We start from the raw sequence: 14,685 nt of genomic DNA, 5'->3' as shown, positions 1-14,685 counted from the left end.
GGGACTAAGCATTAATTTATGGAATCAAATCCTAAGTAAAGACACCACTTCTGCAGTGATACTAAATGTGGCTTTGTACCTGTATTTTCATAGCCTGCTCCTGTCTAATCTGTTGCCAGGTGGTAGAACATATTCTTCTCCTCAGGATATTGGACTCTTCTCCTGCACCCTACTGTATAATCCTTTGCCTCCAACATTCAGAGGACTAAGATATAAATAAATGCTTTTGCCTGCAATGCAGGAAGGAGTCCAATATATCGTGCCCCTTCAGTTCTGTTCTCCTCATTCACTGCCTATGTCCCCAAGAATGTTTTTCTCACTTTCCTTACAAAACTTATAAAGCTACAAATCAAAAAGTACAGGAAAAGAAGAGGTTCTCAGCAGGTTGCAAATATCATATCTCAGTCATTTAGACATTTGTCAGCTCAATAACCCACAGCCAAGGTTTGGGGAAGAATTACTGGGATGTGACACAGTATGCAGGCTGGAGTTCAAAGAAGCTACTGCTGAAGAGGTCTGAAAGCAGGGAGGACGCAGCCCACGCCCCCAGCTGAGCGCAAAAGGAAGGGCAAAAAAATCAAGCGCTTACAAAAAATCCAGTGTACATGCTGTGGGGAGGGGACCCTGGTTTTGTACATTTGCTTATTTTTTTAAATCATGTTTCATATATAAGCTAATGGGCATATTCAAAACAATGGTGAGAAATGAGATTTCAATGTCCTTCCATATCCTATGCAGTCTCACGTGCTTAGTGGGGAACTCAACAAATGTTTATTAAGCTTGACTATAAAATGGGCAACAAGGATTCATCTATTAAAAAAAGAAAATGAGCACAAATTCCTAACTTATCAGATTTCTCTAGATCAGGGGTCAGTAGACTACCAAAATCCAGCTTGATGCTTGCTTTTTAAAATCAAGTTATACTGAATCACAGCCATAATCATTCACTTATTTTTGTCTATGGGTGCCTTTGCATTACAACAACAGAGTTGAGTAGTTACGACAGGGATTATGAGACTCTCAAAGTCTAAAATGTTTACTCTCTGGCTCTTTATAGAAAAGAAAAGTTTGCTGGCCTTTTCTCTGAGTGATTAATCTGACAAATTTGAATACTTAGCAATATAATATTGCCATGATCTTTTAGCAAAATGGGGTATCTGCTTCAAAATTAAGATGAAAGCAGAACTCAACAACAGAGGGTCTTTAAGCATTTGCACTCTACACATTTTCCAGCTTAGGCTTCCGGATTGGTCAGGATGGATATACAGTAATTTGTAATGAGACCCTCAGATGTGTAAGCAAACTATACTTTCCTTGGAAAGATTCTAATAAAAGCAAACCTAGCTTTAAAAAAGTACTTTGTATTTCAATGTGAATTTTAGTCCTTAATAACTCCTTTAAGATTCTTTTCTTGCATAGAAAATTCAAGGGCCCAGAAAAGGTTTGGGGTTTTGTTTGTTTTGATATTTCCTTTTTTATAGTTTGAGGCATATAATGCAAGAGGGTGAGAAAAATGAAAGAGAAGATAAACAGATGGGTAGGAACTTAAGAAATGTCAAGAGCACAGAGATGTCAGAAAGGGACCAAAGTAAGAAAAGCATCCTCTTAGGTACACGTTCACTTATTTTGTTGCTTTCTATTAGCTGTAACATCTGAAACACTGTGTTCTAAAGAACAGAATTATCTTAGAAATGAGGAAAATACAGCATCTCACCAGAGCTCTCACTGTGAGCCTCTATTCTTAGAATCCTAACATCAGTTAGAGATGGCTGTTCCCTGATCATATATTTTCAATAGGTCTGCTGATCACCAGTGAGCTAGAAGCCCCCAGTGCACAAATTATTGCATAGGTGACATCAAGAGGGACTAACCTCACAGAAATGATGGTTTTCATCCTGAATACTGGACCGATTCCACCTCACAGGAAACCATGGTACGTCATTTAAATCACAGCTGTTTGGATAAATCATAACTAAACCATTTCATAACCCCTATCAAGCAAGGTTTTCAAAGTCTTTGAGATGCATAGCAATTAATCCATCCAACAAGTGTTTACCAAACATTTCATATACTCAATACACAAATCTTCTTTTATTATTATCACAGAGACAGGTAAATATGTAAATATATGGGTCTATGGAGAATACTATACAATAAGAGACAGTATAACATAGTGATTCCTGTGGGCTCAGGGCCCAGCTAGCTTGGGTTCAAATCCCATTTCTCCTACTTCCTTACTGTGTGATCTTGGGACCATCTATTTAGCTCCTCTGTGCCTCATCTTTAAAATGGAGAGTTTGATGATAAAGCCCCTCATGGGACTGCTATGAGGATTAAAGAAGTTAACAATGGAAGTATTTAGAAGTATACCTGCCTATCGTAAATGCTCAATAAATATCTAGTGAATGAAGGAATAAAGATGTAGCAGTGGAAAACATAGATGAAGGACTAGAAATCACTTCAAGGGACTTTATTCAATATTATGTGTGCTGTCACTGAAAGCTGACCACAGGGGCAGCTAAACTTGACATCAAATCACAGTAAAATATTGTATCAAGGCTACAAGGCTCTATCTTGTTAAATTAGAAGGGCTAGTAAGATCCACACTTTCCTTTTTAATCCCCAGATTTCCCAAACCCTTTCACAAAGCAATGTTTAAGTATCTAACAATAAAATTATTTTTTTAAGCTGTAGTCATTTTCTGCAATACAATGGTTCTCATGCTGTTTCAAGTATTAATATACCAGTTTATGAGAAAATGTGGAAGTAAAGGGCACTGATCTATTTCACTGTGAAGTTCGTTAATTAACATGCATCAAGTACTGTAACTAAATAAAGTTCCTTATATTTTAAAAGTTACAAAAACATAACAACTGAGTAATGGAATCATGCTGAATACTATAATTATGTGCTAAGAAATGCATCTATTATAGTCTTTCCAAAGCTTGAGAAATAAAATTTGGAAACCTAAGAAATATCCTGTTCATCTTCAGTGTTACTAAGGGAGGAATTTTTGGCAACTCTATTTTGAGGAAAGAAAATTACTCAAAGCTCCACAAATGAGCATGTCATAGTTCTAAAATTTAGTGCTCTAATAAGTGTTTAAGCTCAATCCTCTATGCACATTGCAATAGAAATAATCATTTTCAAAGAGATTTGGGTTTGAATCTTACCTCTGCCACTATATGCAGGTATGAGACCTTAGAAAAGCAAAATTTTGAGTCCCAATTTTCTCAATTGTAATATGGCCACAATAGTTTCTATGTCATGATAACTGAAAATGAGATTTAAAGAAAAATATCATGTTTGAATGCACCTGGCACAGCGTGGTGCCTGGGCCAGTGACATGCTAGAGCCAGCTCTGATCACCACATTTTCAGGAATTTGCCAGGTCGGTTGTTAAACACAGCCATAATCACATCTTGGGCAAGCCAAAAAGTTCATCTGGGTTTTTCTGTAAGATGGTAGGAAAAATCCCAAATGAACATTTTTGGCCCACCCAATACATTATAATCAAATACATTATATTAAAAACAAAGGTAATAAAAGCTTAAAACTCATTACTTTCTAATTATCTTGCTGCATTTTACTATTATGTATGCTCTTGTAGTCACTGATATCTATAGTATCTGTAGGGTGAAAATGCTGTAAAATCGTGTGCTTACTAGCATTACTTCCCAATTCTGAGTTTAATATTGTCATATCTGTGGTTTGAAATCAGCCACAGTGGGGATATTTTATACCACAGAAACTGTCACACACTACAGATAAGGGCTGTGTGTGTCTATGTATGTGCTGGTTCTTATCATTTATCAGCAAGCTGCTATACCTGGCTTGTTAGGAATTCCTCTGCCTCCCTCCCTCCTTGCCTCCCTCCTCCCTTACCTGTCCTCTCTCTCTTCCTCCTTCGCTCTCTCCCTCCCTTTCTTCATTAGAAAGTTCTTAGTCCAGGGACTTCCCTGGTGGTGCAGTGGTTGAGAATCTGCCTGCCAATGCAGGGGACACAGGTTTGATCCCTGGTCCAGGAAGCAACTAAGCCTGTTGAGCCCATGTGCTACAACTACTGAAGCCCACATGCCTAGAGCCCGTGCTCTGCAACAAGAGAAGCCCAGCAATGAGGAGCCTGTGCACCACAATGAAGAGTAGCCCCCACTCACCGCAGCTAGAGAAAGCCCGTGTGCAGCAATGAAGACCCAACGCAGCCAATAAATAAATAATTTTTAAAAAAATACACAGAATAATTTTTTCAAAAAAAAAGTTTTTAATCCATAGAGCCCACAAATTTCCTCTTCCTGTGCCTCTCCCCTGTACCCTTAAGAACAGCAGAAACCTACACTGACATGACTGAAACATCTCACCATAAAACCATCTGCCTTGAAACACTTTCTCTTCTCCAGGTTAAACATATGGACTTACTCATCTTAAGACCCTATTTCAAAAATCAATCTATCAATTAATTTTAAACCTACTTTATACTCTCTTGTTCAACTTTTATAGATAAAAAGTTGAAGTTGTTACAAAGATTCATTTTTACACTATTAGTATCAAACAAACCAAATCATTCCAGGTTATGCAGCAAATTTCCTGGGTAGTCACAGGTATAATCCAGCATCTGAATAATTACCTGGGCACTTTCTTCCACCTCTCTCTCAAGAAATTCCGACTCAATTCTCAGACCTACTGCTATTGTGTATGCCTTATTCTTTGGAAAGAGAAAAAGAACTTAGGTCTAAGTCGACGTGTTGGCTCTCTAATGCTTCCATGAATTAAAAAAAATAAAATGTATATCATTTGACTCAGAAAGATGAAAAGATAATCTTACCTTGAAATATGCATAAGGTAGAACCAGTGACTTAAAAAGGTTTGTTTTTTCTTTCCTTCAGATGCCTTGCCAAACACATTTATATTTTAGGTTAAAACACATAAACAAATAAACTTTATAATGAAACACATTCAGATTTCCACAAATTCCTCGCCAATTCAGGAACAGACACTGCTCTACACAGCAGAAATGATGATGCCCCTCACTGACATCTTCTGAAAAAATTTTCTGTGGATCTGTTCCTAAAGAAAACTTTTAACTAGAAGATTGATAATCTATGGGAAAACTCCTTGGAAATTAGCTCTTACATGAAATCCCTTTAACAGTAAGCCCATTTAATCATGCCAAAGGAATCAACAAGGGTTTCTGATTGTTGTTGATGGGGTGATTGTTTAGCTATTATCATTAGTACTTTCCCACTGTAAATTTTGCCTCCTTAGCCAGGTAAGTAATGCAACTTATGACTTCCAGATGCAAACCGGTTATCAGCCTTATAATTCGGCTGAAAATTTGTTTTGCTTCTTTGTGAAGTTCCCTAAGGGTAAGGTTAAAAGTAGAAACAATAGGGGAGTGAGAAATAAAGGGAGAGGATTTCAAACCACATATTACAAACAGAGAACAGAATCACAGAACGACACCAGGACAGTGGACACCAAGACAAGATGGCAAGACAGATGTGCCAGACGAGACACATGCTTGACTGCTGTGCCGAGGAAAGCAAGCACAAGAACAAAACCGTACAGAGATGCTGTGAGAGCAGCTCTTGGGGCTGCCGTGACCCCATGAAACTAATAATAAAAATGAGAACCCATGAAATTATAACTACAAAAGAAAGTTACCCCCACAACTTGTACACTGGACTTGCTGGGTTAGCCTGGATGTGTCCCTTGGATGAAACACAGGATGGTGTCATTATAGCCCATGCACTGGTGATGGAGGCCATGGTTAGTTGATTAGCTACAAAACTGTCACTGCATGCCACACAATGATCCTGGGCTTGTCCAGAAATAAAAGATACAGCAAATAGTCTATATCTGCAATAAAATTCTTTTTATGCCATCTGAAATTTGTGGAGAGGGATGTGTTTCTCTGTTCTTTCTGCATGTTTTTCTTCTATTATTATTGTTTTTCTGGCTCATTTGTCCTTTTTTCAAGGAATTACATTGTCATGGAGGGGAGAGGAAAGGCAAGTGGCCTGTGCAGATATAAGGAAAAATAAAAAGGGGAAAGGAAGAAAATCAAAATAAAAAAATATAGAGGCAGAAGAAGAGGAAAACAAAGTACTTCATTCTTTTGTACACAACTTTCTTGGATTTCGAGGGGTTTGTTTTGTTTTGAGCATAAATACTGGAGGGATAAGCTGAAGGGGGAGAAGTTGGAGATTAGGATGGCAAGAAAAGATTTTGTTGCCTTGGTTGATTTGTATATCTATATATCTCTCAGTATTTAAAAAAATAATGACTCAAAAAAGTATAGCAATGAGTTAAGAATAGCCATAATGACCAAAATACTAAGTATGAATCAAAACAAAATAAATTGAACCACCAAAAATTCATGCGGCACAAGATGAGGTGAAACAACAGAAAATGTTCTTCAAATATACACAAAATATATATCTATTTATATATATACACAGGAATGTGCATATATGGATAGATATATCTGTATAATTTTTTCTCCCCACCCCTCCCAAGGATAATTGAGTTATGGAATCATCACTGTAATTATGATAAAGAAAAAAACAAAACCGAAAGAAAAATTAACATGCTTTTTCGCCAAGTTGAAAGAGTATCATGCATGTCTATGTTGGCTGATGTAAGAATGATGGTGTGAATTTCTGTGTAAACACATGGCTGATGGCAGGGGCTGTTGTTAATCTCTGTTTACATTAGTCTAACATCTTTATACTGTGTCTACATATATACGGAACGATAGGCTCTATATATTTAGTGTACACACATACATAAATATATATGTACACACAGTATATACATTGGGGCTTATGGGAGAAAAAATACAGAACAAAAAGAGTAAAAGAAAACGCATAAAAATCTCTCTTTTAAAACCCAATCCCTCTTTATGTACTAATTTTTCTCGGGTTGGGGGACTTGCTTAATGTTTTCATTAAGCTCACTCCTTATCAACTGCTTGCACTGGCATTTGAAATCAGGAAGTTCTCATGAATCTGGCTTGAAATTCTCCCTTTGACATGCCCATCCTTAACCTATTACCTAAGAAGCCCCGGCCCTAGGCTATACTGTATATGTGCAGTACTACTTTTTCAATCATAACAAATCAGAAATTCTATACCCCCAGACTAAGATAGAGAAGAATGTTCCTTGGGGTTAATTGATTCTGCCCCTGGTTGGCATCACCTGTGATTTGTCTTGCCTGCCCTTGGATGGGGTTTGCTAATTGCTGAATTAGAGACCTCTCCTTCGAGTTCTGATAATATTCTAGGCATTTCCACTCATTGTCGACATTGTTTCTTCCCTTCTTATCCCTCCTTTCCTTTTAGTCCCCTTATTTTTGTAATCTGTCTTCCCTAATCGACTATGAACTCTTGAAAGGAGTCTCATCTTTTGTATTCCTAGCACCTACTCCAGTGTCTACACATAGTAGTCACTAAAAATTGTTGCATAAATAAGTGATTTATTAAACTTTCAAATAGAAGTGTATATACTTACACGTTGATCTTATTGATTCCCTCTCTTTCCCAACATACACGAAAAATCTTGGGTAATGGAGATGAATAGAATTTTTTTCACTTTTATTATTTTTGTTATTAGATTTGTTGTTTTGGTTATAAAATCTATGATGATGATCAATCCATGAACACATTTCTTGCACACCATGCCTGCACTATCAATTGCCTAATTCCCTATTAGTCAGTGAGCAGATTTTTCTATACTTATATTTCTATTCTTCTAATTTTCAAAGCATTTTATCATTAGGGATTTAAAGGCCACATATTTGCTCTAATTGCTTAAAAATTAGCTTGGGTTGGGGTGGAGTTGGGTTATTAAAAAGTGATGCAACCTATCACTGAGTGAGTTAATGAATGAAGACAGAAACTATACTATTAAATTAGGAATATTATACACACATGAATGAACTCCATTAATTTATAAATCAGTGAAGGAAATTCAAAAATTGGTAGGATTTAGCCTAGACCTAAATATGTGCATAGCTGTTTGCTTTGTGTACATTAGACATGTATTATAGCTCAAATGTAAAAATATACTCATGGCCACAGCCAATAATGATTAATTTAATGAAATTTACATCTATTCACATTCTTCTTACCAAAGCTAAAACATTTCTCAGATTACTTCTATTATACCTTTATTTAGAGTGTTTCTAAATTGACCCTAAAGTTCAAGGTGAGTGCTGGACACTGTGATACTCAGACATTCCTATGGCATTTTACTTAGACCTTTACTATTCTAGGCATTTACTATTCTACTATACACTGAATAGCTACTTGCTTGATGATATTTAAACATGATCCTATTTACCAATCATGAGTTTTCACACAGAAAAAAATTTTCTAAAATTAAAAATCAATTTCTTTGTTATAAAAAATGTGCAAGTTGCTAATTCTTCAAACTTGCTGGAGACACTAATGACAAAGTGCATTTCTATAAACACTTAACATTACAAACATCATATTTAAGGTCGATAACCAGCACATCTATTGTTTTTCATCTATAAATTCTGAAAAATAAAGCTCTACTTCTTATCCTTTATTAGAAAATTATTATTGCCTTAATACTTCAGCCTCATTTTCCACCAATATTCCAGCAAATAAAAACTCTAAGGATTTGGTGAGCTTTTAACAATTCAGTGCCAGATTTTCATATTATAAATACTTTACTGAGGCATCTCAAACTGATAAAGATTAACAACCCAGTTCCACCTGGAGAACATAAATAGGGATAAGCTCTTGGTGTTTCGCCAAATTCAAATTTCACCATAACAGGTTAGGTATTAGAGTGTGACTAACAAAGAGGAACAAAGTAGCAATAATACCAACTGCAAATGTGAGGACTGTAGATTTCAGGAGCAAAAATACATCTGAGAATCACTCTGGGAATAGTAATTATTTGGGATCTCAGATTACGCCATTAGTTTAAACCTCTCTCTCATTCCAACCATTAGGAAAGCTGTTTAGCACAGTCCTATTGATGGATGGCTGTGTTTCACCTTTACTTCCCTTTACTGTCTGCCCTCTGGTGGAAGTGCCATCCCTTGAGATTTGATCAAAGGACATTTAATGAAAGTGGAGGCAAAAAACCTGGCTGACAACCAGAAAAATGTATCCCTAGATAATGGCTGGATGAATCAATATAGTTGTTAATTACTGCCATGCCCATTTCTCAGGTGTAAAAGGCATTTCCTTTTATTTTTTCCTCTGCTCTGTGAACCCTGCCCCCAGGATTTTTAGAATTGTAAATCCATAAAACACATAAAATTCAGGCAATTGATGATTTTTAATTACACAAAAGCTAACCTGACCATACATCCGTTTTGATTTTTTTTTTTTCTGAAGATGGAGACACCGGGCATAGGAGTTGGGAGAGGGAGAGAGAAGGAATGAAAAGTGAATTTCATCACTTTATCTATATTTCAGAATTCATTCCCACATTTTAGATCCTGAAGGTGAACTTATTAAAGATCTTAATTTTTATTTGGCTTCCACAATCGCATGAGAGAATCCCTAGTGGTTATTTGAATCCTCTCCAGCTTGTTTAGTTTTTGTTGTTGATTACAAAGAGGTAACAAGGACAATGAAATATGCTTTTACTGCACAATTTAATATCAATAGAAGTGTAGTTGGGAAGGAAAGGGTTTATACGCAAAGACACAAATCTAAAATATTAGATACTTCCTTTGTAGGGGACACAATCAATGTTTACAAATTAGGAAAGTTAAAATCCTGACCTTCAGACTTTAGGTACTTAGCTAGTTATTCAAATATTCTTCTGAATATTTTTCTTTGATACAGATGGATTCATTATGATTTCATAGTTCATAGTTTCAATTCTGGGTTCTCAAAGCAAATGTTCAGAAAATGCAATTTTACCTGCAACTCACCATAAAATGATCTAATTCCCAGCAAAAGAAAGGATAGGGTAGAGAATTGTTTTTGCTAAAGAAATGTGGATTTTGTTAGGGTGATACTTACTTGTATGAAATCATATATTTTAAATAATTCAATGGGCCTTAGCTGTTTAAAGGGAGATGAAGTGAGAGGTATGAAAAATTTCAAATTTTAATTTAAGATTATGAGGTACTTTGAGAGTCATACAAATTTAGTCAACAAGTACTAACTGAGCTTTCATTCTGTGCCTTGCTCTCATGATTTAGGCTTTTTAAAAAAACTCATTTACATATGTTCCAGCAAAAATATAAAGAGAAAACCTGAGATCCAAAGGATTTACAAGGTTTCTAGACTATCGTCAATCAAACTAAAATAACGTAAGATGTCCCTAAACATGATATGACTAAGCTGCACCAAACCAGGGTGATCCCTAAATGCCAAGTGGGTTATGAGTATAAAAGTCATTTGCTTACATCTGACTCAAAACCAGCAGCATTGAAGCCTATTTTGATTTAAAAAAATTAAATAAGAAAAATCATTTCATTTAAAATTTGATGCCCACATGAAAACAAAAGTTGTTGAATATAACATATACTAAACTGCTCAAATTTATAAAAAGCAAGAGTTTCTAGTGGACCTAAATTAATCAGGAAAGAACCTGTAGAAGTTAAATGCCTTATAACTGAGACAGCCTAGAAAATCATAAATTTGCTAACAAAGTGAGAGAAGATAAGGTAATTTCAAGTAAGATAGAACAGGATTAGCCAAATGTAGTGTTTTTCCAGCAAACATAAGGCCTGGAAAAGAGTAAAATTTTAGAAACCGATGTAGTGAATTAGAATGTTCAAAACTAGAATTTTAATCTCAGTATTCACATAGAGTTTTAGGATTAACAATTTATGTCAACTTTACATAAATGCCACATTATCCATTGCTGCATGGGCAATAGAAGACTTCTCTTTAGGCTGTGTGAAAACCTAGCCCCAGAAACAACTGCTTTGAATGCTCCTGATTTTTAATCTGTATTATTTCTGTAAAATCTAAAGGCTACAGAGATATTTCTCATACAATGTAAAAAAGGACTTGATAGCTCCATGCATATAATCTTCATCAGGATTAATCAGGTCCCCAGGGCAAAACCTCTGCATCAATAGGAATATCTGTCTCCTTCTTGCATTAAATATGCCTCTGACATATTTCCCTGTGCATCTGAATTACTTACCAGGAATATTTTATGGAGTAAATTTAGAAAGAAGAAATGCTCATTCTTCACAAGTGAAGAGTTAAATAATCCCAGACAGAGGGGATGAATATCAGTCTCTTAGAGCTACAGGTTAGCTCCTTTGGGGTGGGCACTCTGCCACCTACTTTATTTATATATTCCTTCCCATACTCCCTTGCAGAACACAACAGATTGTTTTAAAAACTGTTTTTATTCCCCCACCCGCCCCCATGTAATTATATCACTCAAGAAATGCTGGCATTGAATTTCTGTCCTCTGCTTTTGAATCAGATGAAACACCTGTGCAGCCACTGAAACGCAAATGGACTTAGTCTGGGGCTTTTCAAGTTTGGGCTTGTTTATGTTCAATTCCAAATGGTAACATATACCCACAACCTGGGGAGCTGTAGACCTTGTGAATCAGAGATCTAGAAAAGCCCTCTGTCTTCATAAGGAGGTTGCTATGGAGATGACTGTTGTGTGTGGGGGCAGGGGGAGGTAGTAGGGGAAGGCAGTGGTGATAATTCAGAATGATTAAGCCTAGATTTTATAAGAAGACTTAAAAAATCTAAAGATTTGATAAATACTGTTACATATATACAGATATCACTGCTATGAAAGCAAGAAAACCAGAGTAAGGGTAAACAGAGAATCCAAATTAAAGTCTAAGTATCTTAAATTATTAGCCACAAAATCAGTTAATTTCACATACATCTTGGAGATCATACCATATTCATATCTAATTCCGTAATATCTAGCACATACCTAACATACACAACTGACCTTCAAAAAATATTTGTTGAAGTGAATTCTGTTGGAGAGGTAATTTAGGAAGTAAAGCTCCATATTCTATTTTCCAACAGCTTGTTTGTGAAAACTATTAGGAGGGATTCAAATCTAGAGATACACTGTATCCTGCCTGAGGGCTCAGAAATATTTATTAAATGAATGAATTAATGAATGAATGAAAATTTGTTGCACGTTCTGGTATAGATTGGACATACCTTCCCTTTAGAGTTAAAACCTCACTTCGTACACTGAGATTATGACCCAAAATCTGAAAAAAAATCTGATTAACCAGGTCACAGTTACTTTCTTCCCACACAGCTGAGCTTCCAAAGGAATAGATTACACTCCAGAATGGAAAGGCCCTACATATTACTGATATGTCCCTATGCAATGCTAAGAACAGGAACCCACAGAACTTCCTGGATCCAAAGCCACTTGCAAGACACCAAGCAGTCAGGCTTCCACAAAATCTGAAAATTGTAAGTCATTTTAGGGTAACAAATGGAAGGTTTTACTTTTGGTATACTAATATTTTTTCATAAGTCTTAAATTTCTCTAAAATTAACAAAAGAAAATGTTTAAATGGCTCTCCTTTTTTCTTTAAAGAAAAGGAAAGAAAATTAAAGCAACCCAAAGAATCAACTAGAAAATTCTATTTATCTCTCTTAGCCTTTGCAGAAATAAGGTCTTAACCCAATTCCAGCTTTTAACTCTATCAAACATACACAGAAATTCGATGATATCTGTTCTCTATTATATAAAAATATAAATTTTTAACTTAATAGCAAGTCTCAAAACAGACGACTTGGGAAAGTTGATAGGAATTAATCGGGGACTGCAGTTGCCTGCTGGACATTAGGTCATATATAGCTCACTATAAAGAAAGACCATAAAACATCAAAATGTATCTGGGTGCAAATGGGGAACACACTGAAGCTTCTAATTGCCAAAGTCCTCTCAACTTCAGCACAGTAGATACATTTGAAGCATCTCAGCGGTTAACATGGCATGGTTCTGTACTAATTTTGTATTTACTATGCTATATTGCTGCACAAATTCTCTAAACACACAATGAACAAAATTAGTATAAATATAATACCATGCTAACTGCTGTTGAAATCCCATGGAAATTTGTTTGTTTGGTTTTTGGTTTTGTTTTGTTTGCCACTTAGAGTCAGAACAGTTCATGAGGTTTAAATGATTGTTATGGCTCCACTTTGGCTTTATGTTTTCTTGATGTCAATCAACATAGACGTCTTCACGCCCTCACCCCCTGTCAATTTCATAGCTGCCATTGGCTGCTATACATTTGCTGCTCCAGTAGTTACTCTGGGTGTCTGATTACTCAAAGTTATGTCCTATGGACTTCTCTTTAGCTAGTCAAGGAGCTGACTTTAAATCTCCCTGGGATCTCACGGCACCTTCCATGGGATTTGATGCTTTTGATTAGATATTGATATTTATATATGTATTTGTATACATATATAGATATAGGAAATACACAAATTAACACACTATAATATATATATATAAAAAACACATGTATATTCACATATATGTATGTATTGTTTTTTGCAAATGAAAAAATAAAGCGAGCAAAACAAGACTGACCTAACCTACCTGTACTCGGCTCACATTCAACGAAGTCTTCATCATCACTTGAACACTCAGCAGACGAAACAAGGTCATCTGATGTTGGCTGTGCATGTCAAAGAAAAATAATGAGGTAGGGGGAAGAGAGAGAGAGAGATAAGGAAACCAATGAACAAAAGCATCAAAGACTTATCACTGTGTCCTGCCTCCATCATCACTACTGTCTCTCTACTCTAAAGAGGGCATGCTGTAGGGCGGAAAATTTTAACTCCTGTGTAGCTGTGAATGGCTCTGGGTCCAGACAATCTGTGTGGATCTCATGTAAAGCTGAGTGACCCAAGGTAGTTCCAGGAGGCTCAAGCCTATCCCATCCCCGTAGATCACATTGTGCAGCCTGACTCTATCCTGACTTTAATTTCAATTTCTAGAATCAGAAGAGCAGGAGAAGGGCTATTGCAAAGGGTGGCAATACAAGAGAGCAAGCCAGCACAGAAATGCACTGCAGCTTGGAGAGAGTTTCAATGCATATGGTGTGCAGTCTCAAGTGTATGATTTGGCGGTCATGAATCTATAGGCTGGCATAATTAATGAACGCTGTGGAATGCAGTCTGTTCGGGAAAAGCGTAATGGCTTCTCTCACTATCAGCAATTTCTTCATGTAATTGCTGCAATTAGCTGAATTAGTAATGTGGACCAGCAGAAAGATACTACAAGACAGCCTCTGGACACAGGTAAGGCTGTTTCTGAAGAGAGCAGAAAAAATTTTGATTGCAACAATAGTAATTCAATTTGAGACAATTTTTTTTTATTGCATCCTGCAGAAATTCCCCAATGCCAGGGAATCCGCTACTGCAAGAAATGCAGGGGACTGTGGGTGTGGGCAGTCAGAAGAGCCCTCGCTACACAGTAGACGAGAAGACTACTTTCTGTACCTGGTACATATTGCATGCACAATAAATACTTTTTCAATCAGTCAACTAATTACCAGTCAATCAATTATTAACCTACAGATCTTGCCTAAAAACCAAACTTTTGTCCTACTCTGTACATAAGAGTACTCAGTATATAGCAGTTGTTCAACAAATGCTCATTGCTTTCTCTTTCCTGATGTTAATATTAACCAACTTGCTCGTCTTATTATTCCCAATGCATTGA

At 36.3% G+C, this 14,685-nt stretch overlaps 1 protein-coding gene across 10 annotated transcripts in view; it reads right to left on the bottom strand.

Annotated features, from left to right (window-relative positions):
• NRXN3 (neurexin 3) overlaps positions 1-14,685 on the bottom strand; it is a 1,504,067-nt gene that overhangs the window by 35,517 nt on the left and 1,453,865 nt on the right. For 6 of the 10 annotated variants that reach the window (XM_057731262.1, XM_057731259.1, XM_057731260.1 and 3 more), the window contains one exon: positions 13,558-13,636. In XM_057731262.1, coding sequence (XP_057587245.1) covers positions 13,558-13,636 — 79 coding nt within the window. Of the gene's footprint in view, positions 1-13,548; positions 13,637-14,685 lie in introns of all 10 variants that reach the window. The other 4 variants (XM_057731261.1, XM_057731267.1, XM_057731269.1 and 1 more) reach the window with 2 other exon arrangements.

Source organism: Hippopotamus amphibius, chromosome 4, assembly GCF_030028045.1.
Source record: "Hippopotamus amphibius kiboko isolate mHipAmp2 chromosome 4, mHipAmp2.hap2, whole genome shotgun sequence".
Classification (NCBI taxonomy): Eukaryota; Metazoa; Chordata; class Mammalia; order Artiodactyla; family Hippopotamidae; genus Hippopotamus; species Hippopotamus amphibius.
Note: the sequence above shows the minus strand (reverse complement) of the source record. Positions and strands in the feature narration are given on the sequence as shown.